Here is a 27,990-nt window from a genome sequence, read left to right as displayed (position 1 = left end):
GCAGACCCTCGCTGCGCCTTCCTGTAACACCCTCTGTCCTCCGCTGCGGGCTGCAGTTCAGACAAACCAAGAATCGGGTAAGCATCGGTCTCCTGTCGTACATCTCGCTTGGATATTTCCCTGGCTGCGTTTTAGCTGCTGCTGCTTTTACGAGTCGAGCCCTCCTGGGACGTTTAGCTTTGGCGTCTTTTGCTAACACTCAACATCCGAGCTGCCACCTCGTGAAGTGAAACGATCAAATCAGGCGTGTTTACCAGCCTGCCGCCCGGGTGCGCGGGAACTAACGACGTATCAAATCAGGATTACCGTTTGTAGTTAAAACAGCTGACTTGGCTTGTCCGACCAGCATTGATCAAGTGTGTAAATATTCAAACTTTGAGATCTGATTGCTGAAAGGTGCACACTGTGTCTCCGGTTACTGTAAATATGGCATCACCTCAGTGTATTGTCAAAAAGATAGAGCTGTCATGAAGTTAGATCAATGCTGTCTGACAGGGGAAAAAAATGACCATGACCAATGAAGAAAAAAATGTTTTTACACATGACTAATGTGCTTAACAACAAATCATATTTAGTCAGCCAATGTATTCTTGTTTATTTTTAATTTCTTACAGCTGATACACTGCCCAAGCTGAAAGTTTTAAACATACACTGGTTGTGTGAGACATTTAGACAGTGATGGAAGAAATGTTCAGATCCTTATGTAAAAGTACCAATAGAGCAGTTTCAGAATGCTCCAGAACAAGTAGAAGTCCTAGTTAAGTTTATTAGCAGCAAAATGTAATTAAAGTATTAATGTAAAAGTACTGGTTTGGTCCTCTTTGAAATAATATTATAAATAGCATCATTAGATGAATGATATTGAAGCATTAGTGTATGAGCAGCATGTTACTGTTGTAGCTGATGCAGGTTCAGCTAGTTTAAACTACTTTATATCCAGTTTTATATATAGACAGCAGACAGCTCTGAGGGTTGTCAGATGATTACTGGGAGGAAAAAAAACAAAAGAAAAAAACAAAGTTCTGATCCACAAATCTGTTTTCAGTGTTTGGAGCTTTTCTTTAATCTTAAGATTTTCTGTTAGATTGTTTGATCATTTCAACATTCATTGAAATGAAACTTTGAGACGTTAACAAGTAAAAATCTCTATTTGGTGTTAACAACTCATGTAGACATCTGAAAGTTTACTCCGACTACACACTGAGACATCAGAAGCCAAAATATTCTGAAACCACTGGTTTAATCTTTAACGATGTTTTGTATTTTGTGTGTCAAATATTCATCGTAAAAGTGACTAAAGCTGTCCAATAGTCGTTATAGAGTAGAAAGTACAGTATTTCCCTCTGAAATGTGTAGTAAAAGTAAAGAAGCATCAAATAGAAATAAATGGAAGTATTACTTCAAATGGAAGTACCTCAAAATTGTATTTAAGTACAGTACTTTAGAGTAAATGTATTTAGTTACTTTCCACCACTGGATTGAGACAAACAAAATACCACAAAGCAAAGTGTCTGATTCATTTTCTTTTAAACATGTTAGTGAAGGTAATCGTCATTAGTTTAGCTTTTTATCAATATGCTGCATGAAACGGCACATTTGTTCATTCATTTCAAGAAAACTCATTTCACACACACACACACACACACACACACACACACACACACACACACACACACACACACTGCATGCACACCCCCACCCCTTCACTGAAGTAGTGGGCTTTGAGTGTGTTTGTCACTGATTGATGCTCACATTAAGACTCCTCAATTAGGAAACCCCTTGCAGAAAAAAAAAAACAAGGTTTCCCATGTTTTCCACACGGACACATGTGCTCACATGTATGGCACATGTTTACCACATGTTGGGAAAAATATGTGGAAGTTTTCGCATGGGAGTCTACATGACCTTCACACATTATACCATGAAAATGTTCCAAAACCAAATTTTTCCAAACAGCAAAACGCATGTTTCTTCCATGTTTAGCCATTTTGACTCCAGCATCCCTAAAGATGCGAACGAGGGAAGGGCAGTGACGCTGTGCTAGAAAACGTGGGGATGACAGCTGCATCTGTTTATCATGTGGGGTACAATAGCGCACCTTGAGAGCCAGCCCGAGCTTGTATTCTCACCGATCCTGGCGCCGACACAGCGGCCCAGAGTGAATACACGGATTCATATGTGGGCAGGATCAAAATTCAGGACATGCTAGATCTATGCAACAGACTCTGAATTTGCCCTACTATTATTTGTGTGTGATACTAGAGAGCAGTCCAGGATCATATTTAGAGTTTAAATACAACTTAAGAATGAATAGGAACCATGTCATGTAAGTGGAGGGCTGCATCTGTCTTTTGTTTTCATTTGCAGTTAATCAGATGAGTATTTCCTTACTTAAATCAATGTCAGACAACAACGTCCGACCCAATTTCCTGAAGCCCATTGTCATATCTTCAAATAGCTTATCTTGTCTGACTAACAGAGTAAAAACCTTCAAGTAAAAGTAGAAAATACACACGGTTGAAAAACAGGAAACCGATCATGTTTGGCATTTGAGTTTGTTTAACGAGTTAAGGGATTAACTGATCATGAAATTTGATGTCGTTTAATTATCTGTCAATTAACTAATTGATTAGTTTTCTGTTTAAGCTCTCTTGTAAACAATATAGTTGTAGAAACATATTTTACAACAGAGTAAGTGGTTTCTAAATAGTAATTTACGATTACTCAGTGTTCACATGGTGTTACATGAGGTGACGCGATATGCAATATGTTAGACCACACATTTGAGATCCTGCTGATCCAATTATTTCTTACAATTTTATTATTACATTTTTTAACAGATTAAAGTTTATGGTAGTGAATCTCAACAGATGGAATGACCTTAAAGGTGCCCTCGGGAGTTTTCTTGGAAACAAAGTTATGCTGACATTCAGTGTTTCACATTGCGTATATCCTTGACGAGGAACAAACACGCAGTGCGTTACTTCCTCATGAAACATTTGTTAAGACGATTTCTTTTAAATATTTTGCATTTGCTTGCAGACTTGTTGTTGCCTTTATTGGTTCACTGCTGAGTTTGTTATGGTGTTTCCTTCACCAGCTGTCAGTGGGTTTATTAGGGTGAAACCAACCAGGACTGTAAAGGTTTTTGACCTCTGAGTGTCTAAATGGGGCCCCCGTTTTGTTTATGCCATGAACAAACTGCACATGAGGAAGCACATATGTGTGTATGTGCACATGCGGGCGGGTAACATAATTCACATTCCTGCTGCTACACAATATATCACTGATTTACACGTGGCAATATTGCTCCAAGAAATTCAGCAATTTGTAAACAAAAAAAAAAGAAGGAAGATGTTTCCTCGTAACTAAAACATGGGGTGTTTGTCAATCTCAAGGATGCGTCCGTGGTAGGACAGGTCCCTCCAAGTTGGGTTCTTCAGAGACGAGGCAAAACCCCTTCGTAGCATTCAGAGAACACATAATGTCAGGTGTTCGTCATTCTTCCTTTCAAAGGTGAAAAACAACCAGGCGGAGCATTATCGCCTCCTACTGCTGTGTTAGTCCTTATATTCAGGGGGTGCGTCATTGCACATTCACATACAGTACAGGATCTTACATGAGCGCAGAAGATCGTGAGTGTTTTAAGGACCCCGAGGATACACCTGATGCATCCTTGAAAATTCATTGGACTCCGAACTTGTTGTCCACTAATGGCAGAGTTGGCGGTTTGATCCCCACCTCCTCCAGTCCGCACTGCAAAGACAGAAGTTGACACAGTATGCTCTCGATGGCAGGCGAGCACCTTGCATGGTAACTCTGTTACCATCAGTGCGTGAGTGGGTGAATGGAAAGTAAAAATTCTCTCTTTGAGACCTCTAAGGGGCAAAAGTGCTCTATTAGATCAGATTTTTTTATGATTTACATTGGAACAGTCTTGATTTGATGATGTGGCATCCTGGAAATGCACTTACCAAGGATGTAGCCCTGAAATTCAGAAACACCCACAGATATAAACGATGCTGGATTTAAAACACGTCACAAACTAGTTTTGCAAATGGTTCAAAATGCATCTAACATGTATTTTTAGAGGAACACTAAACGTAAAACATAACTTTTCTTTGTTCACAATAAAACTCCACTGGTCGGTGGGCACCTTTTAAACACATCGGGTGCATATGCATGTGTGTCCTCATGCGCTTGCACAATAGAAACACAGCATGACCCACGTATGAAAATATTGCTCCATATTGCTTGTGGTCAAATCTTCCATAGTGTACCTTTGTTTACCCCATTCAGACCGTTGCATTCGGCTGCCTGCTTTTTGTGAACTAGTGTTGCTCCCAGGAACAGAACTGAATCAATAATACAAACGGTTAAACATTATTTAACCAACCTGCCAAAACAGAGGGAGCGCTAGAAAGTACACGTGTTGGCAATTAGCGAGACAGAGAGACAGGTGAAATGGTTATTCTGTGGTTTCCAGTGAAGTGTATCAGACTACACTGCAGACTGGAGTCTCTGTGAACAGTAACAACACGAGTAACAGCTGTCTTAATGACGAACAAAGTTGAATGTGTTTGTATTCGTAATGACTACTTGGAATAAACCGAGCTTTAAAGAGGTTAAAGACTTTACGTTCATGATGAGGTGTTGCCACTGTCAATGGTAGCCTGCCTTGTTTGTTGCAGACCAGTGCAGACGTTCTACAATCTTGAAAATCAGCCATAGCAATTGAACTGTTGTTACAGTGGGACTTACAACTGTGCAGTGTGTTCCCAGTTTAACAGGACACGAGCTTCACCGTTTGACGCCTTTGACCTGATGCCATTTTGATGGCCATCGTCTTGGAAACACTTGTGATTCCAATGACTCTATCGACCCTGCAGAGAGCCTGAGCTTGTGTAGACTCAGTCGACACAGAGAGCACGAGCCTTTTTTATTAGTGGCTTCAGCAGTATCCGCATTCTGGGATGCCATCTTTGCTCTTCCACTCGGGTCTCTTCTTCCTCGGAAACAAAATCTGGAATAAAGAGTCAGGTCATCAGAATTACTCGCATACGTTTTATCACTCCGTTGCAGTGGTGTCTAGCCGAGTGTTTTTGGTCGGTCCTGTCTGACGCTTTAGACCCCACCCAGGTAAAATGACGATAAATATATTTTTATTTGTGCTACTAAAAAAAACTTTACAAAAAGTTCGGCTGCAGTGTCCCAGTTTCTCGGGATAATCTTCAGACGTCACTGTCAACAGTTTCCATATGATCTGTTCCATCAGTCCAAAGTACAGTATTTCCTGTGACAATTGCTCACGGCAACGTCTGTAGATTAACCACAGTGACCAGAGCCCTGTTTCTGGAAAGTCATGTTGCTTTTGATGTTTTCATGGTTCATTTACATAAACTAAATTTACCTCATTGTATTGGAATGTCATTAGAAATATCAGAGGCAAATATTTCCAAAGCTCGGCATATTAAATCATCACTATTGCATGACTACACAAAATCAGGGTGGGTACATGTATACATGTGTCTTTTTGTGTTTTGGGTTAGTTTAGTCACTGACAGTGTCTCAAATAACCAGCTTGCACAGGTCATCCTGCAGTGGAAGATGGTTTAAACACGACTTTATTGGAGGCCGTGTCCATTACTGGCAGGTTTACTGGGAGGTTTCTGTCATGGCCAATCTGGGCCTTTAACTCTTTAACAGCGTTCCTAATTTGTTCACTGACTTAAACCATTACTAAATTGTCAGGATGACCTGACCTCAAACTTCAGGCACAGGTTTCTCTGGAAGACATCTGTGTGTAATTCCAGCCGAAGCTTTAAACAAAGAAAGAGAAGAAAACTAGACGTTGGCAGCGTTATGTGCATCTATGTCACTGATGATGATTAGACTGTTTCTTTTGCTGCAGTGTTTTCCCAACATCTATATTTGTCCTTTTGGAAGATCCGCTGCGGTTCGTCTTGTCTCGTTCCTTTGTGTCATGTTACCAAGAGAACAAGAAATAGCTGTTTCTGATCTGGTAACTATACATAAAGTCTCTTCAGACACTTTTAGGGTCTGTGATTCATTAGAAAAAAATAATACATTTGTCGAGGTTTACTTTAGAAAGCAAAATATTCAGCTTTTGTTCTCCACGGACTGGCTGGCATGTCGACACATGATGTCAGACACTGTCTATGTGATTCGGTTGTGTGACATTTGGGGCGTAGAGGCCCCCATGCTGCCCGTGCATATTTTTATCTTGGCTTGTTATTTTAACAGGTGACTGTCCAGAGAGACACAGGAAACAGGAAGAAAGAGGGAGGTATGACATGCAACAAACGTCAACTGAGCGGGAATCGAACAATCTCCGTTATGAGGCAAAACTTCACCATTAGGCCACCACATTCTCCAACATTTTGTAGACTGACCATCACTCTCAAGTGCCGCTGCTGTTTGAAAACTACCCCTGAACCTCCAATTCATTCACACAGGAAATAGAGGCTGTCTAGCTCATGTCCAGCTCTTCCTGCCTCAGCAAATTCACAATGATACACCTCTCTAAAAGTATCATTGAAAATGCTATACAACACACATAAAACAAGATATGTGAGGCAGATACTGATATTTGAGTGGCTCATGAGCTTTTCTCACACAACTTATAATATACAGAGCTATTTTGATCAGGTGACGAACAATCTATGCGGCGATACTGTTTCAAAACATGTAAAACTTCAGTATTTACCAGCTGATATAACAATATTGATACAGTTGTTATATCTGCAATATTTGAAATCAACCAAAATAAACAGGTGCAGGTTACATAGGCCTGTGCTTTAAACAGAACTTTGAACTGCTTGACCAGATATAATGCAGCTTCACTGTCTAAACTGTGAAGCTCTTTGTAGCGAAAAAATAAATAATAGATCAGAAGCTGTATGGGTGGATGTTCAATGTTGAAAGACACTGAGCCTTACACATCACTGTGTCATCCTTAATACTCACTGAACTCTTTGACTTTTCAACAAGTTTTGATTTATGACAAACAGATGCTCTCTGAATCTGTGCCGGACCGGTCCACTCTCCAGCCATGGTGACAAAATATTAAACATTGAATGCAATTGTTCTCAAAGTTTGACTTGTGGGTGCACCTGGCAGTTTTTGGACACTTTGATTTAAACATTTATATATTTATCTTTTTTTTTTTCTTTTTTTTTTAAAACATGAAAATCTACAATTAGCTGGATGGCTTGGTTAGAAATTAAATCAGTCTGCAGTGAGCCACCGTGAGGCTAACTGGGCTGGTCAGGACTGTGCGCAAGTCCAAAGAACAGCTTTCAGCCTCAGACCATTATTATATTGTTAAAGTAATGCATGGTCTGCGTAATTGCACTTGAGGGCACGCTTATTTAAAATTTAGCTACAGTTTATCACATCTTTTTTTTTTTTTTTAAGTGCCCTCCAGAATACCTACATCTTTGAATCTTTGTGGGTAAAAAGCGAGAGAGTCTGGTCAATACGTCTGACTCCAGCAAAGCCTGCGATTAAAGACCGGAGCCCACCGAGCATCAGTCTGTTTGTTATTCACCTGTAGGGCTTTATCCGGCGCTAGGACCCAGGGTGCGCGATTTTCATCTCCAGCTGCTGCAGACCGAAAACTGGCAATAAGGGAAGATCGCGAGGACAAGCCAAAATTGCATACTGTCTTCATCCTACTTCAAAATCACCTCCTTGGCCCCGCACCGAAGACTCTGTAGACACAACAATAGCTTGTTGCGCTGTGTGCAGGCTTTGTGGTTGTAGACAGCTCGGAGCGCAAGGTAAGACGGTGCAATACCATGCGATTACTAATAACAAAGGCGTTACGGGCGAGCAGGGGGCATTAAAGGGGGCATTGCACAACGCTATTGAGGGCGAGTAAAACTCTGCCAAACTTTGACCTGGATATCTGCATTTTATAGTTGTTGGTGTCTTGCAGGAGCCGCAGTAGTTGCGGCTATGTTTCGCTGTTATCCCACAGCAATATGTAGGATCGTGTCACATGTAGGGACAGCCAAGTTGTGTACCGAGATGACATCCATGAGTCTGCTGTCCATGCGTGCCGGGCTGTGGATGCAGTCGGCTGGCCAAACGCTGACACAGGAACTAAATGTGAAGTGTTCAATTTCCATTTCAGATAGATATTATGTGGACGGCGCATCGGGCCATCCATTAACCTGGAAAATAAGAACATCACCCTTGACTGTTTCTGTGATCGGCTGCCATCCTCCCTTCGTTTACTGTAGAATAATTCATCACTTATACAAGATGGAAGAATAATGCGCTGGATTTTGACTTCAGCGTTCACCTCCCGCCGCCTTCCCAACCTCGACATTCAATATTGACCAGGTGAACCACGAACTTAGACGGGACATCCTCGTCGCTCGGAAGCATGGCGGCCTAAACGGGGTCGATAATCTCCAATATGACTCGCAGATAGATTACCATATATGCCCACTTTGAAGACGACATACTTAAAAAAAAAAAAAAAATCAGGCCTGCGAAATAAACAACGTGCCTTCATCTGTGCTATCGCAGTTGTCACAGTGCATGTGCGGAATACCACATCCCCGCTCGATAGATTTATAATTGCGTGCATACCAAGTTTTTTTAACCCCACAGCTTCAGACATCCGATGTGGAGCCTGTGAACCAAACTCGTCTATAATTGGTGAAGCCCCGAGCAGCCGGTCACTACCGGGATAGCTCCTGCGCGGTCGTTGAGGTCTCCGGGTTACCCCGGCTCAGACACAATGCGATGTGTCAGCCGCCGACTTTGCGATACTCCTGCCTTGCGCCGACACGTTTCTCCCCCTTTCTTTCTTTTTTTTTTTTTTTTTTTTTGTAAAACTGATCGGCGTTTTTTGGTTCCCAATTTCACATTTGGCCATCTGTCAACGATTTGGCTGCTTTGCACGCAGCCATTACTGAGCGAATGGCGAAGGGCATGTTAGAGGCTCTCTCTCTCTCTCTCACACACACACACACACACACACACCGATCCACTCCGCGATAGGAAAGCGGCGAAATAGTTTCTGCTCGCTGTGCTCAGCGGATGGACAGGATCGCTGTCCTGCACCGCCGTGGTGGCCGGGAACGACGCGGGATCACGCGTGGTAGTAAACAAACTCTTTCGGTCACACGACGATGTCAGCCTCGCTGTGCGCGCGTGTACGCGTGTGTGCACGGTTATTTCCTCACCACCGCAAGTGTTGAGAAAAGTAGGAAATCTGTTGGCCTAGAGGAGCGGATACCCTTGTAAACAGCAGGCCTGCACTGCTTTCAGGATTCAGGTAAGACAAGTGGCCTAATTACAGCAGGGTAACCTGTGCTGCTTAACCACTGTGCGTAAATGTGATTATAGAGGAAGAGAGCTAAATATCCTGTGGTTGTTTATCTTTGGGGGAGAACCAGGCAAGTGCAAATCCTCTGCTCTACAGACAGTATCTCAAACTTTTGTTTGTCTGTGTATGACTGGAAGTTGCATATGTGGTGTCCTTCACCTCGCAATATAAGCTGCTGCTACACACACACACATATATATATATATATCCAACTGCCATGCCTTTGTTTGGCTGCATTTCAGTGTGAAACTGAAAATAAAGAAAAAGTTGTAAGAAGTCAAGTAGATTTTATTCTGTCACAAATGCGGCACATTATATCTTCAGGAGAGCTTCCACTGAACATCGCATTACCTTTAGTGCCGTTTCTTCTTCATGGCTGTGTCTCGCATTTGTAAAGGATCCTGGTCAATTTCGGCTTGACCTCAGCGCACTTCTGTTGTCCTCTTGAATCGGCTCTGCTGTCTTGGTTTTCCTCCAAAAATATGGGATCGAAAGCTGGGGGCTAAGATACGCCTTCATCCAAACTGTAGTTCTGCGCTGAACTTATCTCAAAACCACTTCTCTGTAGAAAATCATGAACCCAACCAGTTACAGGAAATGTGGTTTTGACACACATGGCACTGCAAGAAGTGAATGACAGGGAAACGAAGAGGCATGTCTTTGTTCATATATTCATTATAAGTGTTTATTAGCAGTTGTGTTTTACAGCATCGGACTGTAAAGGCCTGGCCCAAATCAAGGGAAGCGTGAAAACCCAGGTTTCAGTGTGAATTTATTCAGCCCACTTCATTGTCGACAATATGTATGAGGCGAATGTCCTCCCAAGGGAAGGAAAGCTGCCATGAAATATGATTTGTCTTTTAGTTATTGTCGGATTAATTGTGCTTTTTGGTGACAATTCGGGGGCAATATGTCTTGTGAGGAAAATAATTCTGGCTCTACAGGTTGATAATATGGCTTTTGGTTTAAAAAGCAATGTGGAAATGATCATACAGCTTGTTTAATATCAACGCTGAGAACACACAAGTGGAAATTTTGCAAAAGACTCCTTTGTCACCTTGGAAGCAAAAGTTGTGTCTTTCCGGGGCTCTTTATACAAATGAGCTGATGGAGGTCGGCGCTGTGTTTGAAGCTCAACCTCGTGAGAGTAGTGAAGTTAGATCCATCACATCATCTAACATGACTACAACTTCTTTGATGCCTCACATGGTTTTATGTTTGAAAATGCTCCGCAGAAATCAGTAGAAATCCCCCCCCCCCCCCATCTCCTCCAAGCTTTAGCAGCCTGATCCGCCTCCAACAGTCTTGCTTCCTCCTGTTAATTCCCCTGCAACAGACCCAAACCGCTCTCACTCTTTTTTTTTTTTCTTTTTTTCTTAATATATTTTGGCAATGCCATTTAGAAACCATCACCCACAGCTGACTGTTAATTGACTTGCCGGACACCGAAACGCAGACAGACAGTCGCCGGTACTCGGAGCCTCCTTTGTTTAAAAAAACAAACACAGTTCATTACTTCGTTACCCCGATGAGCCTTGTTAGTTTAGCGCACCGTTACACTCTTTGGTCGCGATCTGTCCCCCCCCAACCCACCCCACCCCTCCTCCTCCTCCTCCTCCTCCTCTCACCCTCTCCCTTATTCCCCTTGAGCGGCTGGAGCTCGCGTTGCATGCCGGTACTTGCAGTCGTCACCGCTCCCAGCCTCTCCAGCGTCTAATCCTGGGCGTGGATAGCCGAGCACTACATCTCCCATGCCGTCACAGTCACCCTTCAGCCCCTCTCTTTCCTCGCTCTCTCTCCCACCACACTGGAGAACGGACTGTCTTGACGCCCCCCCTCCCTCTCCTCCCTCCCTCCCTCCCTCTTGCCCCCTCCCCTCCTCCCTCTCCTCCCCCCCCTCCCCCCCCCCCCCCTGGACTTTTAGAACCGAAAACCGTCGAGATTAGTGAGCAGCCACGGACGGCACAGGCGAAAGGCTGGACGGCGGCCGTACCACAGTCGTGCCTTGTACGTCGTACACATGCCATCTGGACGAGCGGGGTTTGTAACTGTTTGTGTCATTAGACATCTTTTCTTTTTTTTTTTAAATTTTTTATTTATCTCGCCTGCTGATTAGCTCGGGATTTATTCAATATTTCGGATAGAGTCTCAGAAGAGGGGGGCCGGAGAGGAGCGGGAGAGGGAGAGAGGAGAGGAGAGGAGAGAGGAGAGGACGGGCTCGGTGGGGTCCGGGGCTCGGTGAATGCCTTTCAACGGCGAAGTGGCTCAGTCGGTCCAGCCGAAAGGGCCGATAAGAGAGACTCAGGGAGCACTTCACGTTAGGTCGGGCCGGGGGATAAATAACAGTAGCCTGCCTGAACATGTAAAACCACCGCGAGGAGTGCGAGGGCTCCGCGGAGACTCCGCGGCGCATGGAGCTGGAAGCCTCCCCCGTGCTGGAGGTGGTGGTCAGCGGACTTAAATATATTGTTTGGCCCCCCCCCCCCCCCCTTTTTTTTTTTTTTTTTTTTTTTTTTTTTCTTTTCCGCGGCCACTTGCACCACCAGCACGAGCCCGTGTAATAAGTTGTGTCACTTATAGCGCAGGTTTGCGGGTGATGGTGGTCGGGAGTTGAGTTTGTTTTGCTCTGCTTCCATTGATGTTGACTTACCTTATCAGGCGGAGATGTGACACATTGTGCTCCCACGTCGCAGCCCAGCCAGGCACTCGATGGGGGGAGAGGGGAGGGGAGGGGGATCTCTCCTGTCACTTGCTATGATTCCCCCCATCCGTCTTTCTTTTTTTTTTTAATTTATTATTATTATTATCTCAAAACACGTCAATCCCTTCCGCTCCACGTTATTTAGACAAGGTTCAGAGGGGAGAGCAGCCTTTCTGTTCAGTTAGTGCCCGTGTTTGTGTGCAGATGGACCGATCACCTGAGAGCCAGTTGCCATTCTCTCATTATGGTGACTGTTCGCCATCTCCAGCGAGAGAGACACAGACAGAGACAGAGAGAGAGCGACCCCGGAGCTCTCCGGAGTTTTGTTGTTGGTTTTTTTTTCCTCTCCCCCCCCCCCCCCCCCCCACCCTCCCCCGGCTGATATTTATAACGGAGGGAAACGTGTTGTTTTGTGAGTGCCCCGGTGCCACAACAAGCATCGTGCACTTTCCCGATATGACATTGGGACGTGTGTCTTTCTGTGCCGTGGGCTTGGACAGCGAGCTGACCGGTGGAAGTGGGCTACAAACAGAATGATTTGCTTTCTTTCGAGGCAGTCTTTTTTTTTTTTTTGTTCTCAAAGGTATTTTCCAGGCTTGACTTTTGTTTCGTCTGAGCAGGGTCGCCCACGGCGTGTGCGCGGACTACTGCCTACATTTACTGGCCTACATCAGAGCGGATGAATTCAAACGCTGTGGCGGAGCAGACCGCGATCGCAGCACAAAGACAAAACTAGCTGTAAGCAACTGTTGTACGGTAATGTATGCAGACCCTCCTCGCACAGAGCCGTATCTGCATCGCTGGATCCCTTCTCGCAGATTCCAGCAGAGATTGGTGTGTCAGTCATTATGTGCCTCATCTTCGTTATGTTTCACTGACTCGAGGGTGATGCATTTCCATTCCCCCCAAAAGCTTTTTTTTTTTTTTTTTTTTTTTTTTTTGCATAGTCCCTTTTGTAGTCGTCTCATTTACTTGCAGATGCGCTCGTCTGCGCTCACCTCTACCTACATACGAGGGGCTGCTCTGCCGTGCGTGTGCCCGATGTGGTGTTTCAAATGTTTGTTCTGGGATGAAACAAAGCTGGATTTACTTGTTATTCATAATTGTGTGCCTGGCTATCTGTGGTTTGTATTCCGAGTGGGATGGGTGGGACTTCATGTCTTAATTTAGGAGTGATAAGTGTCTAAAGCTGCATGGACCATAGATAATTAACCATCCAGTTATACATATATATATATATTTTTTTTTTAACTATATAAGCAATCCACCAAACTTAAGCTCATCTCCAGTCACCCAGTGCTGTGCATGATTTAATCAACACAGAACACACTGACTCCCGCTAATAAAAGATCATTTGAGCAGTCACAGCTGATTGCTTCATGGATGGATTGCTGAATGAGCCTACCGGGGACCGGCCGGGGTCCGAGGGGTCATGGGCCGTCCAAGCAAGAGCCTGTGTTTGAAATGACCGTCGGAAACAGTTCTCGGTGAAAAATCACACTGCTCACACAAAAACAACTAGCGTCACATCAGTTTTCCTAGTGACCCTTCAATATTAAGAATCTGCTGATATCAAGTCTCATATAGGATATATTTATCGTATTTTTGTTCATTTTTTCCTTTGACAGCGGGACGGTGCACACTCTGGCTTTTCAGTGAACCCACATTAAAATGTGATGTAGGGTCCCGTCCATTCAAAAATGTGCTTTGCTTTTTCGTTCCTTGGAACTAGAACGTTGTTTTCACATTCATCTGCTGAAGGGGGGAAGTTTCCCTGTCATCAACGTGGGTGATTTTATCTCACTGCCTTGAAGCCGAATTGTAGTTTAAAATGTGTAAGTGTGATGTGAACCCATGCAGCCTCTGGTGAATATACTCCACAGAATGGACTTTATTGAGGAGATGAAGTTCAATTGAAATGATTGATTTGAGAAAATTGTTGGACTTTTTTGGTAAAAAATAATCACACACAAAGAGTATTTTTGTTTGTCTGGGATGGATCATTGAATATGATTGACAGTAGTATAGCTCCGCTCAAAACAGATTTCCCTTGGTTTCCTATAATATTCTTCTGTGTATGCCCGAGGGCAGCGTCATTGGGGATCTGTTGTAGCGTGAACAGTCTCCGTATTTTTTTCATTCAGAACATAAACGATATAGGTTGAACAGAATATTCAAGGTGAGGTTAACTTGCAAAATAACTCGGAAAAACAAGGGAAAATTCTGGCCATCGATGTGAGAGGCACGATCTGGTTGTTGGTATCTTTTTGCTGGGAGTTTGTCGGTTCCTAATTGCTGCAGCGTGCATGGGGTCTCCGTTCACTCACTGAATATGCAACTCTTAGGAAAGACAGTTCACACTCTGGGTAGATGAGCACTGACAAATTGCCAGTATTTTCTACGTGCAACCCAATAAAACGGAGGGCACTACGCTACAAATATGTGCCATCAGTTTTCCTCACCTCGCACTGCTACCTGAAATTGTCTCCCTGGTCTGAGGAAATTTGTACCAAGCATGTCTTGATGAAAGGAAGATTTCAATTGGCCGGGGTTGATTACTTTGACTCAATGATGGTTGCAAAGAATTCCCCTTATGCCTTGATGGAGATCGAAATGAACATCTTTTCTGTAACTAAGATGAAAGCAACACTTACACCATTTTTTTTTTCCTGTCTTGTGTTTTCTGCAGCATTTCAAGCAAAACTCTCACCTGACTGACTTAGCTACCCCCCGAGGCATGTTGTGCTAAAGAAACACCTATGCAGGTAATACTTTTGTTTACTGTTGAAGTTGCATTACTTGATCAGAGCATTCTGTCCTCTCATCTAATTAACACTGGGCTGGACTTCTTTTATCACTCAGGTGGATCCCACACTAATGAATGTAGGGGATGGAGGCACGGTGAGCAGAGAGATCAGTGCTCCAAATAAAGCGTCGACTAGTATGGTGGGAAATCCCCCTCAGACGCTACCCCCTGAGTTCAGAGGAGATGTTACCCTCAGTCAGCAAAACAAGACCTCTCCAACTAAAGACTGTAAGACAGTGAAAGCCTGCCTGGACACGAGCGATTATAATCACAGCCCTGAGCTTTCACCACCTCAACAGCCCAACAATGCACCAATGTCCGGCTCAGTCCTCACCAGCTCAGAGAAGAGAACAGACAAAAGGGCAGAAGCGCCTAAACTCAAAGCCGATGGTGCTGGGGTCTTCCCCACTCCTCAGTGGTCAAGTGGTATAAAAGCCAACCGGGAGGACTCGCTCAACCCCTGTCACAGCCATGTGACATCCAGTAAGAAATCACACCCGCAAACACAATCTGTGCAAAGTGTTCCACCTGGGTTTCAATGCTCTGCCATGTTTAAACCAGCCCAGCCTGTTGCCTTCCTGCCTTCCACTAATTTTTCCTCTCCACTTTGTAAAATTACTCTTCCACCAGCATTGGGACAGATTGCAGCGCTGAGAGAAGCCACAGCCAGCCAGTTTCAAAAAGAAATTCAGCCACAAAGCTCAGGTGTCGGAGGGACACCTCTCATGCGGACCTATCCCTACTCGTTGTCTGTGGGCCGGACTCCAGCAGCAGAGAAAAAGGCAGGCACGTCGACCTCAAAAGTCAAATCGAACCACTCGTCAACAAAGAATGCAAAATCTGTAGGAGAACACAAATCTTTAGCCTCCGTGGTAGCCTCACCAGCTATTGCCCTACCGTTGCAGCACCCTTCACTAACCTCAGCAGCCCCCACCCACTACACCTTGTCTCCAACTGCTGCCATTTGCTGTGGCTCTGCACTGGCCAGCATCACATCACAGAGCAGACTGCTGAACCATGTGGAGAAAGGCAACAGCATAGACAAGACAACCATGGGCTCTCTTAAAACAACGCCTCCCTCTGCTGCAGAGGACCACACAGCTTGTTCAATTGAACCCAGAGACGTACCTCTTGATTTGTCCGCTAAATCAAAACGGCCAAAATGCATAAATGACCCCTCAGTTACTGCGATGCAGCCTCATAATAATGAATCAAACCAGAGAGATTTTCGGAATTCAAAGCGGACTCATTCCACCACTTATAGCGCCGCTGTGCAATACCCTATCTTACCAAATACCCACAGAAATGGATCTCATCAAAAGCAATCAAATAGGCCTCAGAATCACCAGGTCGCAGAGCCCAAACCTACCTGGGGTAAGGGATCTTCACAGGACTCAATAAAAAGCATCCCTGGTACATATGTAGGTGTGGCTAGCCCCATACTGGCTTCTACTTTAAGGGGCAAAGATGGAAAAGGGACCTTTGCAGATGAATTTCAGAGTTTCGCAAAGCAGGAGTTTATTTCTATAATTGACCAAGGAGAACATCTGGCCTCAGGAGGAAAGAAGCCATCCTGTCTAATGAAGGGTAACCAACATGCTCACAGTGTCAAGCACGTTAAAAACACCAGCACAGCCATAACTAAGAACTGTCCCCCTAAGGGAGCCCTCACCACTGCCCTGTTAAGCTCTGCCAATGCTCAGATTCACCCGAAGTCGGCATCTGGCAAAACGGCGGTGCCATTCTCTACGACTGCTGTCAATCCAGCTTTGCAGCAGCCATCTCACCTTCCGCACCAAGCCTCGTCTGTTCAGAGAAAAATCTCACAGGGGTCTCCGAAGACCAAAGGCACTGCAGTTACAGATGGATGTAAGATTCAGAGTGCCCATCACAGCCCGTCCAAACCTGAGGATGATAAGTGGGAGAGAATGAAGTGTCCACTGTCTAACCTTACGTCCATTGTAAAGCAGCAAGCTCTTGATTCAACAGCAATGGCAGGCGAGAATCAAGCTGCCCCTGTTCCATCAAGAAAGGCTGATGATCTGAGTCCGCTTACTGGGAGCCAAGACAACCAATCTAAACACGCTTCTGCTTTTGAATACCCACCGTACTGGTCTGTGGAAAAATGGCCTGCTGTGCCTTCTCAAGAGGATTTGACTCCAGCCATCAAAAGACACGAGAAGGCGAACGCCACTGAGCCTTTGGAGAATAACACTGACATACACACCAGTCAGGGAGAGCATATGGGACTGCAAGCAAAGCAAGGCTCCTCAAAGCTCGCTGGCCAGTCTCACCTCTTTGGGAGCAATGCATCAACAAATGGGAACAGGATGGAGAGCAAACTAGCCCAGGTGTTAGAGGGGGAGATATTGAGGAAAGATAGTGGGACGTCAGACAGTCCTCCCGGTGAAAAATTAGAGGGCATGGTTGCGTCTATTCTTACGGGCCAGTGTGCGGGGGAAGGCGACAAGTTTGAGAAGAAAACAAACGGAACCAAAGAGGAGTCGCCAACCAAAGCAAAAGCTGCCGCCATCAAACAAAAGAAGACGACTCCTAAGAAGCCAGCAAAGGAGAAGTCGCCGGCGGCCCTGTTAAAGAAAGCTGCGGGGAAGAAAAAGCAAGACAGAGAAAAAACTCCAACCAAAGTGTCCCCCAACAAGAAGGTAAATTATCAGTGTGTGGTTATTTCAATGTCATGTTCATCTCTTATTTTCTCTCTTAGGGATCATCTTGTAAGATTTTTAACCGTTGAATTGGTCATTCAAGGCTCCGCTTTCATAATTTTGATTGATGACCGACGATTTAACTCTCGAGGGTTGTTGCAGGCTCTCCGTCACCATAAAAGGTTTGTGATCAATAGCATCCAATACAGTGCGCTCCGTTTGTCCCTTGTGTATTTCAGCGGAAGAAGCAATGTGCACCTGTGCTGGAGCCGAGTCTGACAGCAGGGAAACTTACCCCACAGAGTAAGGAGGCGATTCCAAGGGACAAGATCAGTCCCAACAAGACTGAGCAACCAAGCCGCAACAAAGCAGGTAGAGTATTTGTTTCTTTTCATCCGGTGACATTCATTGCTCTTGGAAGTTCTCAAGGAGGGCACACATTCCTGACATCTATCGCAAATTTAGGGATGCTTTCAGTTGTGTCAGACATGAAGCTCACTGTTGGGTTACTTTGGGTTTAGAGTTTTGGCTTTAGAGACAAATAGCCCATAATCAGCTGCAGTAGTTTTGTAGTTTGTGGGTGCAGACAGAAAATGTCTCGCGTATCATCTGGTATTTTTTTTTTTTTTTTTTGTATGTCTCTAGGCATAAACGTTGGTGTGAGTGTAACAATCAGATGTGATTTAATCCGTTTCAGACAGCGGCAGCAGTCCTCAAAGTGTGGAGACTTCAGTGTCCCTCAGCTGCTCTGCTGTACCCAGCAAGGAGGCCGACACTACAGAGAGCTCCTTCCCAAGACTGAGGAGAGGCCGACGGCGAGCTGATGACGCTCGACTCGACCTCTGGGGCTTTGCGACGCCTTCCCCTCCTCCGCCACCGATGCCTCCTCCCCCAGTTTCCCCGTCACCCCCTCAGACCTCCACCCAGCCCGCCCGCCGTCCGAGAGGGAGGCCGCGATCGAACCCCGTGCCCGAGCGTGTGCTTCCGGGCAAAGCCAAGGCAGCAAGTGCAGAGGGTGACCCGCCCGCTCACAAGAAACGCCGGCGATGTCGTAGCAAGAAGTATCAGACTGGTGAATACATCACCGAGAAGGACAAGCTGGAAGATGGAGAGCACGTCGCAGAATCCCTGAGAACGGACATCCCAGCAGGTAGTTAACCATTACACGCATTTAACCATTTCCAGCTGTGTTTATATGATAACAACAATTTATAAAGTTATAGAATGAACCTTTAAAGTTTGAGTGCCACAGCTCTTTTGTATTTTTTTTTTTACAATACAGGGCTGAATTGAAAAGTTGATTGAGTCGCTGATTGATAGTAAATTTAGATTGGCATTTCAATGATTAGATTGACAGAAAATTAATCGGCCTGTATTTTGATAATTCATTTGTTCAGCAAAAATTACTTGATGATCAGCAGATTAATTGCCCTTGCAAATAAGCCTGAATCATTCTGTTTTAATACCATTATACATTAATCCTTTTTTTGGCTGCTGACCACACTAAGTGACAAAACATTTGGCTGTGCTGGCTTGTGACGGGTATTTATCATCATTTCTAAAGTTTCATAGATAAAGTGAGTATTCTTACTTTTAAAAAATGTCTGAGGAATGAATCAGTTCTGACAATAGCTGAACTCCTGTTCTACTCTGTGGAATAATTGTGCAGCCGCTGTACAATTATATACATGATATCCTAACATTTCTCTGTAGTTTGCGCATCAACAACATCTAATGATTTGATCTCCTTTAGTGCACCTGATGGTAGATTTCAGTCAGTTTTAACAAACTGAAAATAACAAAATGACCAATTGAATTGTATTTATAGATTTGTTTTTCAAGCAAATATGGCTCATTGAAGGATTTAGAAATCTTGAATGCTCCAAAGTTTATGGATATATAATAACAGGTCTTTTAGTAATGTAAGATCAAATGCATATCTTGGCACGAAATCTTGGGTGTTCATGTTTTACCCCTAAAAAAATTCTACCTAAAAATTGTTTTAATTACCGTGACGTCATGTATCTGTCAGTCCTCGGGGTGTTCACAAAAATATCTGCTCAGACTGTCAGTCTGTAATGACTTGAGAATGAACGAATCAGAACTGACTAGCAACACTTTCCTGGGGACATTTGTAGTTAAAACATATTAAGTAGGAATGGACAAATTAATTAAATGAGGATGTAAATCTTTGTAATAGGTACACTGGAAAAGCATTAATAGAACTTTATGAAACAACTACAATAAACACATATGAGTGGATAAATATATATGATAACTGACAAGTGAAAAATACTGAAATAGATTTAACACCTAACAAAAAATAACATTTATGCAGTCAGCACTTGTATGCAATGTGCAGCTGATATTCCTGAGGTGTTTCATATCCGCATCGGAGTCCCCATTATGTGCCTGCTAGTGTGGATATGACACATCATCAGTTGTGTATATTGAGAAGAAACAGAAATATAGCAGACGCAAGCTCATGATTGCAAAAGCAGAGCAGAGTAGCTCGTAGACAGCAGTTACCCTGTTTCAACAGGTAGGATGGCCAAGCCAAGGACCATTGGTTCAGGAAGTAGCAGCCTGTTTGATGTCGGCACAAAACGGCACCCACAATATTGCATCCAATATTCCAACTGTTCCATGTGAGGACTGGCAGATGAAGCATGAAGCTGCTGCGTAGCTGCATCAGTGATATAATGGACTGTGTTTAAAAGACAGTTGGTTCACCTCTCAGACATAACCGTCAATCTAATGTGTCATCACAGATCCACAGGAGGATCAGTGTCCGAGTCCCACTGCCTCGAATCCAGAGGCTCCTCCACGGAGACCATCGCTCACTCGCTCAGGATCGGTCTGCTGCCAGGAGAGCGAGGAGTCTCCAGAGTGCAACGATAAGCCTTCAGGGAAGAGGAAGTTCAAAAGCAAACACTTATGTGACAGTGATGAGCCGAAGGTAAGTTGCTGATTCTGCTGGATGATGAACATTTGATGTCATACGGGGTTGATCGGAGCGAGGTACCATTAATATTTAAGCTCACAGTGCCCCCCTGTGGCCTGATGAAGTTCTGTGTCTGTCACATTTATGATAGCTGCTGGGATTATGCAGCGCAGGTTCCTGATAAATGGGACCTACTGCTCTGACTTGGCATTGCATTACAAAGGAATACCTTTCTCACAGTGCGCTAATCAATAAATCTGTATTTCAGAATAAAACCAAACGCAGCAGTCTGGGCAAGCGTGGCGCCTCCGCCGTCCTGGATGATGGTGGTGCTGCTGTAAAAAGACTAGTTAGCCCTCCACCCACTCCAAAAAGTTTACCGTCTTCTCCAACCAATAAGAAAAGCACATCAGGAAGAAGCAGTGGCTCAGACTCTCCACCCAAAAGGCAGATTCCTCCGGAGGTTCGTCGGCTGATCGTCAATAAAAACGCTGGGGAGACGTTGCTGCAACGTGCGGCTCGCTTGGGCTATCAGGTAAAATCCTACCTGTCTACTTGCTCGGTGAACAGTGTTCCTCTCTGAAACACGTTAAAGTGACAGTCTGTTCCCCCTACCTCTGCTCTGCAGGATGTGGTCCAGTATTGTCTTGAAAAGGACATCAGGGAGGTCAATCGGCGTGACAATGCCGGTTACACGGCTCTCCACGAGGCGTCCTCTCGAGGGTGGACTCAGATTGTCCAGATGTTGCTGAAACACGGCGCAGATGTCAACTGCAGCGCCCAGGATGGAACACGGTGAGGCTTCATGGTGCATCATGGGGGTTTTAGTTAGTTGAATTACGTGTGTGTGTGTGATGAATTTAAGCATGAAGGTGAGATCATACTCAATCTTTTTTTTAAAGGAGTAATATGTGTAGTTGCATTGTCTCTGTCATCTAAAGTTTTACAATCCCTGAAAGTCATTTGTGTTTCGCTCGTTCGTCCTTCAGGCCCCTTCACGATGCCGTAGCGAGTGATAACCTCCCGATTGTCTGGCTGCTTCTGAACCACGGCGCAGATCCGACTCTGGCGACCTACTCCGGACACACACCGGTCAAACTGGCTCACAGCACAAGCATGAAGACCTTCCTCACAGGTAGTTCACGCCTCTTATTCACCTCCGTTTCCTTCACAACAACTCATTTTGGATGAATATTGATCGTCGGAGCATTTTAAATCTTCAACAAACACTTTAGACACGGTAAACTACACGGCACCAAAGGCTTTCATAAAGCTAAATGAGCATTGAGACATTAATGAGACATTAAAAATAAATAATTACACTCGTATTTGCCAACTTTTCAGTCACCCCATCAAGCAATTTGTCAATACATTAATAAACTCTGTGCCCACTCCCACTACATCACATTTGGCACAGTGTGCAAGAAAACAATAGAGGTTGCACGCAGCATGTACGAGATATCCGCAGAAAACCTCCATGTCTCCACACGCTGGTTGACAGTAACTGAGTCACTCGTTATCAGACGTGTGATTCAGATTGTTTCGTTGTCTCGCAGCTCAATTTGGTCGTCAAAAAAAAAAAAAACATCCTCGTAAACTAAAACATCTTGAAACTGTGTTGAGTCGAGCTCGCCAAGTACGTACGTTATTGACGGTTGTGTGATGCAGTGGTTGATTAATGGTGTGTAGCAGCTTCTTTGCCAGTGTGACATGCACAAAGCTGACATGACATGACACTGTTTGTTGATCTTTGGGACTTCGGTCTCCTGCGTTTTCAGAGGAGAAGCTGGAGTTGAATTTCTGCACAGCTGACACAACATAAACAGTAAATGGTGAAGTTCACCTTGATGTGTTTGGAAGGTTGAGTTCCCACAAACTAAATGCTTTACAGTTAAAAAAATAAATAAATAAATAAATTCGAAGGCTTTTCAATAATCATTCGTTTCCTTTCTTAATGATCAAATATTGATAAGTCTGTAGAAGCCTTTACAACACAAAATCCATGATTGTCTTCGAAGAAGACTTTATCTAAACTGCCATTGGCTGCTTTTTTAATCTTACAAATTTGTGTAACTTTTAGCTCATAAAAATTCAGCGGGTCATTTATATATGTATATATATATATATATCAGTTGTGTAATTTCATTACTTACAAACGGAGCTATAAAGATTAATCGACAGATAATTCATTGCCAAATATTTTGCTCATTGATTAATTGTATTGAGTCGTTTTGTGTATGAAAATGAAAATTCTTTGTTTCCAGCTTCTTAAATGTGAATATTTCATTTTCGTCCTCCACGATAACAAATGACACAACTTTTGATTGCGGGCTTGTCGGCCGGGACAAAACGAGGAATTTTAGGCAGCGCCTTCTGCTTTGGTCGGCATTTTCTGGCATTTTAAAGGACCAAACTGATAATCGACAATTCAAATAATCTACAGTTTCAGCCTGATTTACAAATCTGCCTTCCTTAGAAACTTGTAACATGCTTGAGTTCCTCTCGCTTGACGTAGTGGAGCCGAGCTAAAGCCCAACGCCGGCTTGATGACGTCTTTTGCTTTGTATTTCGCTTTCACTCCACGTCGATGGTGTTTGGATTCTCTCCAGCACGTTGCCCGGCTGAAGAACAAGTCACTTTTTTTCTATCCGTGTTTCTTTTACTACTGACTTTGCTGCGCTATCGGTGTTTAGCACAGCAGCGTATTAGTCTCACGCCATATCTCCCCCGATAAACGGCCAGATGAAGGCTCAGTACCTGATACAACAAGCGCGCATGTTTCCTCCTTAGATAGGCGGCACACGGCGACAAAGCGCACCGTATCACAAAGACGAGCTACTGCTTTTTATGTACTGTGCTTTCCATTCAGACAACCGCCAAAGATTTTACACTTGTCCCATCGCAAGTTTTTTTCTCGGTTGTGACAAGGAAAAAAAAAAAGCATTAGTGTCGAGACCTGTCCAAATGTTTTCATCTACTAGTCATAACATGTAAACTGTCACAATTGTGGGAAAAAAATAAAAACAAGATGTGTTCTTTTTTTTTCTTTTTTTTTTTACAGAATATTTCACAGACCTGGAAGGCCGCAATGAACAGGATCTTAGTTTACCCTGGGATTTCTACGGTAGCTCCTTGTTTGGTAAGAAACCTGTCAGTCTGTCAGCTGAATGTCAGCCCGATGATCAATCAAATATCCTGTTTTAATTTGTAAACGCGGGGGCAGGAAGGCGGTTGAAATCTCATCGCTCCGCTGTCCTTGAAGCTTTAAGGCTTGTTGGAGCAGCGACCAGGTCACAGCAGGAAATGGAAGCTGGTTTGTAGGCTGGGCTCGCGGGTGGCCGCTGGGACGTGGAGCAGTGTTAGTTTTAAGGACGAGCATCGGTGTTGTGTTGTAAACAGCCATAGGGAGCCTGTTATCCAGCGGAGGGAGAACGGGATTAGAGTTGCATGGAAGAACTGAGGGAGACTAAAGAGAATGTAGACCGCATCTTTCTGAATATACTTGGAAATTAAAGATAAAAAATTTTTTTTTTAAAGTGCAAGTTTATTTTTGTCCCCACATCAACGACAAATAATTTTTTTTATTCATTGAATTCAAAATAATGTTTCCTCCTTTAACTATTTGAATAGTGGCTTGATTCCTCGCCTGTATGGTATTTCTGCTGGTATCTCTACCTAGCCTGGAGTTTCCAGACCCAAATTTCACTGTATAAATATATGAGTCTGGCTATCGTTGTTGCAGCCCACTGGGCGTAGACCTCGGCTTCATTTTTCAACTGTTGGAGCAATCTTTAACCAATCGGCATTGACCACCATTTACGCCCAAACTCTACGACCGCTGCAACTACATTTAGAAAAGAACGCTCGACTTCCAGACAATGGTTGCTGATGGGTCCGCCCTCAGAGTGGCTGTGCAAACCGTAAATGTGATCAGGGGTCCAGATTATCGTCACAGAATTCGTTGAGCAATTGGTTGGCAGAGCCAGATTAGTCCAGTGCGCCGAGTGACTGGAGGATATCTGGCTTTAGAATCCATTAATACTCGTACAGAATTAGAAATGGCCTCCACAGGCACGAACTCAAGAAAACAGAAAACCTTAAACTGTGATTTGTTTTTTTCTGCCTCTTTGTGTTCAAAAAGGGGGGGGGGGAATAGGAAGTAAACCAGTGAATAACGGCTAAAATGGATATATCCTTGTGTTTCTATGTAGGGTGAATAAACATAAAGCTTTGACTGCATTCACAAAGTTTGTGTCCCTTTAAGAGATCAGTGACATCAATTAGTCATAAGTGTGAACAAACTGCCCACTAGAGGGAGTTCAGACCTCGTGTATCAGCTCAGTGGTAGTTGCTCCTCTTCTTCTTCTTCTTCTTCTCACCTCAGTGTACTTGACTTCACAGAGACAGACCAGGACCCGTGCTGGGACTTCCTGCTGTCCGAGCAGAACCCGGAGCTGGAGGAGAACATAACGGTGAAGACTGAGCGGGACTCGGACAAAGACTGCCTTCTTTTCGAGTTCTCCTCCGAGCCTCTCTTACCCTGCTATCACGTCCAGGTCTCATTAACACAAGGGTGAGCTCACACAGACGACACATAATTATCAAGAATTAGGGGGGGGGGGGGGCTTTGTGTCAGCATTTGGTTCCACAAACTAAAAATTACTGTAGGATCTTATTTTGGGGAATCATGTCAGGACTTTGTACTAACATAAATTCTGCAAAACTGTTGACTACTGTGACTGTTGTTGAAGTCATTTATATTGATCATGTCACTGCACTGTTACAAACACACAAATGACATCTAAATTTGGTTGCTGTTGCACAATATGTTAATGAAATATAGTAATTGGGGTCAGATAGGGTGCAAAAAGTTAACAGGGAAATGTGAATGAAATGAAGAAGTATGACGAGTTTTGTTTACAGTATTTCTACCGAGATAGTCGGGACAATAATAAAAAAAGAATCAGGCTGGATAAAAAAAAACTTCAGATGAGGATGTTGCTGCCTCAGCAGTAGTTTGCAGGTGCTGTGGAGACGCAGGCCGACAGGCGAGGATTTTATTTTTGAGAGTTTTTATGTCATTTTTTTCCCCCCCCAGAGCTGTGATGGCTGAGTTACAGCAGCTCATTTTACTGCTTTCTGACACTTGCAATGTAAATGATACTCACGCACGATAAACATGTCTTTATGGTTTAAAGTTGTTGTTGTTGTCGTCGTCATGTCTGTCAAACCGCCCGCCACCTTGTGACTGAAATGCAGTGCAATGGAAAAATTGGAGCCCTCGTCCACACTGCGTGTTCATTTGAGGGAACTTCCCGTTTAAAGCGTGGAAACCTCATGTTTCGCATTCTGTACATGAACCTACATCTAACGTCAAACATTTCTCTCCTGCAGCTTTTGCAACTGGTTCCTCCTGACAGAAGTCCTGAAACGCCTGAAGATGTCGGCGCGGATCTTTCGGGCGCGATACCCACACTTCGAGGTTGTGAGTTTGCCGCGCGCCGAGCTGTGGAAGCAGGTGTCCGTCAGCCAGGTGAGCTCCGCTTTAGCTTCTCCCTACAGAGGCAAAAAGAAGGAGGATGACAAGGAGAAGGAGGATGAGGAGGAGGGCCTTGTGGATCTGGTGCGTTGTGTGCCAGAGCTCCAGAGACTACTGGGCTCCTCTATTCACATCCTACAAGAGGATGAAGAGGAGGAAGAGGAGGAGGAAGAGACGCTGACAAACACAGGGAAGCCTCGCAGCCGATAGCCTCTCTTACACCGCACCCAACGAACTCTTGTCATTTTGTCAGCCCGAGTCCTTTCCTGCAGGCAGCGGGTCAGAGGAAACCTCTCCGTCCGATGTAACGAGGGTCATGGGTTCTAACTCCGGCTGACACGAGGCTCCACCGATGACCTTTGACCTCAGACAGAAGTGATCTCAAGGACCTGCACACGGGAGTGGTCAGTGCTGGAAAGCAGCTTTCAGGTTCCTATCTACAGTATAGGTTTATTTGAATACACGAGAACTATTGAGCAAACCTTTTTTTATTGATTATGTATATACCTGGTAGTGTATATGTATATCTTGCCATCAGGGTTAAACACATTTGGTTATATAAATGTATTCTTGTGGCAAGGGACGGATAACATTTAGGACTTTTTGTTTGAGTTTGTCCCTGAGGGAAAGCGATATTTTTCGATGGGAGATAATCCGAGGCTTTTATCTTGGAGAACTCTTGCGTAAAGCTAAGACGCTTAAGTCAGGGAGGCCACTGGCCCAGACGGTTTCTCTGTCAACCTGGGAGATCTGGAGACCTGCAGAGAAGAGACCATGGCACATAATATTCAGACATAATCACTCGCCCAGCTCCCAGCCTCATTTCCATTTCCTCCATTTTTCACTTTATCATGCTCAAGAGATCATCACTGGACGTTTCTGATACCTTACAGCGTTTATTTTTCCTCCACATTAGTACGCCCGGGCAGCGCTAAGTTGACTCAGTACCTGCTGGCAGTATGAAATAATTCCTTCTTGGACCTTGAGATTGAGAGTTTGTTTACAGAACTGGACAGATCGTAGTGTTCTCCACTAACCTCCTGAACTGATACAGAATCCTGTGGATCTCTCTCAGAGGAAAAGTTGTACCATCTCTGGAGTCCAGAGGAGCTGAGACACGACTGTCCCCGACCTCCCGATAATGGTGTTTCCGGATCCCAGAGTGCTTTGTGTTGCAGTGTTTTATTTACACTGTTTGTTGTGCTTAATTTAATAGTCATTAATATATTTGACCTCTTGTGTATCTGACGACCCTATCTATAAAAATGCTTTCTATGGTTGGTGCTTCATTATGAAATGTAGGATCCCTTTATTCTGAGATTTTCCTCCTCATTCAAAAACAGTATTTCAAAAAAAAAAAGAAAAAAAAGCAAAAGTACAGTTTTATTGTATTGGTGCTACGATAGATTTTGTGTTGACAATCAATGAAGTTTTGGTTTGAAGTCACAAACTAATAAAAGATATTTAAGATGAAGAGACTTAAAGGTGTAAAGAAAAGTATAGTTTAGTTAAAGAAAACGGGATACAGCAAGATTGAAAGACTAAGACGTGTGTGAGATCTTGAAAGAGCCTTTTATTTGATTCTTTTATAAGAAATCAACAACAATAAAGCATGATTGTGAATCATAGTTTCTATGTCATTGTTTTGTCAGATTATTGTGATAAATTATACTTTCAGGGTTTAATTATTTCTCAGGCGCTTTTCAAATCATCTCTGATATTTTCTGTTTGGTGCAGCTCCTACTGAGACCTTTTCTTCTTTGTAATAATTCAGCCTGGCCAGAAATAACGAGCAGAATTATTGTTGCTTGTTCTGACGCTTCAGTCGGCCTTGAGCTGCTTTACTGTTTTGTTTTGTCCGCCGCCGCCGAGGTCAAAAATGGAACTTTTGACTGAAAGAATAACAAATGTCCTCACAAAAATGACGAGTTGAATTCATAAACGTTAAACCCGGCCTTCAGTTCACTTTACTG

General features: G+C 44.0%; 1 protein-coding gene across 7 annotated transcripts; it reads left to right on the top strand.

Annotated features, from left to right (window-relative positions):
* The first annotated feature begins 11 nt into the window (after window positions 1-11).
* On the top strand, window positions 12-27,640 carry bcorl1 (BCL6 corepressor-like 1). Of its 7 annotated transcripts, none has more exons than XM_069694292.1 (13): window positions 11,277-11,404; window positions 14,755-14,830; window positions 14,928-15,354; window positions 15,502-17,534; window positions 17,774-17,906; window positions 18,232-18,684; window positions 20,306-20,493; window positions 20,747-21,013; window positions 21,107-21,273; window positions 21,468-21,613; window positions 23,540-23,617; window positions 24,880-25,051; window positions 25,873-27,640. In XM_069694292.1, the coding sequence occupies exons 2-13, from the start codon at window positions 14,825-14,827 to the stop codon at window positions 26,225-26,227; spliced, it is 4,425 nt and encodes a 1,474-aa protein (XP_069550393.1). In that variant the 5' UTR covers window positions 11,277-11,404; window positions 14,755-14,824; the 3' UTR covers window positions 26,228-27,640. The 7 variants fall into 7 exon arrangements, with proteins under 7 accessions (XP_069550390.1, XP_069550387.1, XP_069550391.1 ...); XM_069694288.1 differs by adding an exon at window positions 12,686-12,803 and having other exon boundaries at window positions 14,928-17,534; XM_069694289.1 differs by lacking the exon at window positions 11,277-11,404 and adding an exon at window positions 12-77 and having other exon boundaries at window positions 14,928-17,534.
* The last annotated feature ends 350 nt before the right edge of the window (window positions 27,641-27,990 follow it).

This window comes from Brachyistius frenatus, unplaced genomic scaffold, assembly GCF_029030835.1.
Source record: "Brachyistius frenatus isolate BFR_SWC_R1_liver_20210118 unplaced genomic scaffold, ASM2903083v1 Contig_17, whole genome shotgun sequence".
Lineage (NCBI taxonomy): Eukaryota > Metazoa > Chordata > Actinopteri > Embiotocidae > Brachyistius > Brachyistius frenatus.
The sequence above is the reverse complement of the archived record's forward strand: the minus strand, read 5'-3'. Positions and strand labels throughout refer to the sequence as shown.

Excerpts from the sequence above, each read along its gene's own strand:
- bcorl1 (XM_069694289.1), top strand. Across the intron at positions 21,274-21,467 it reads AGCGCCCAGGATGGAACACG|GCCCCTTCACGATGCCGTAG; the intron begins GTGAGGCTTCAT and ends TTCGTCCTTCAG. Across the intron at positions 25,052-25,872 it reads CAGGTCTCATTAACACAAGG|CTTTTGCAACTGGTTCCTCC; the intron begins GTGAGCTCACAC and ends TCTCTCCTGCAG.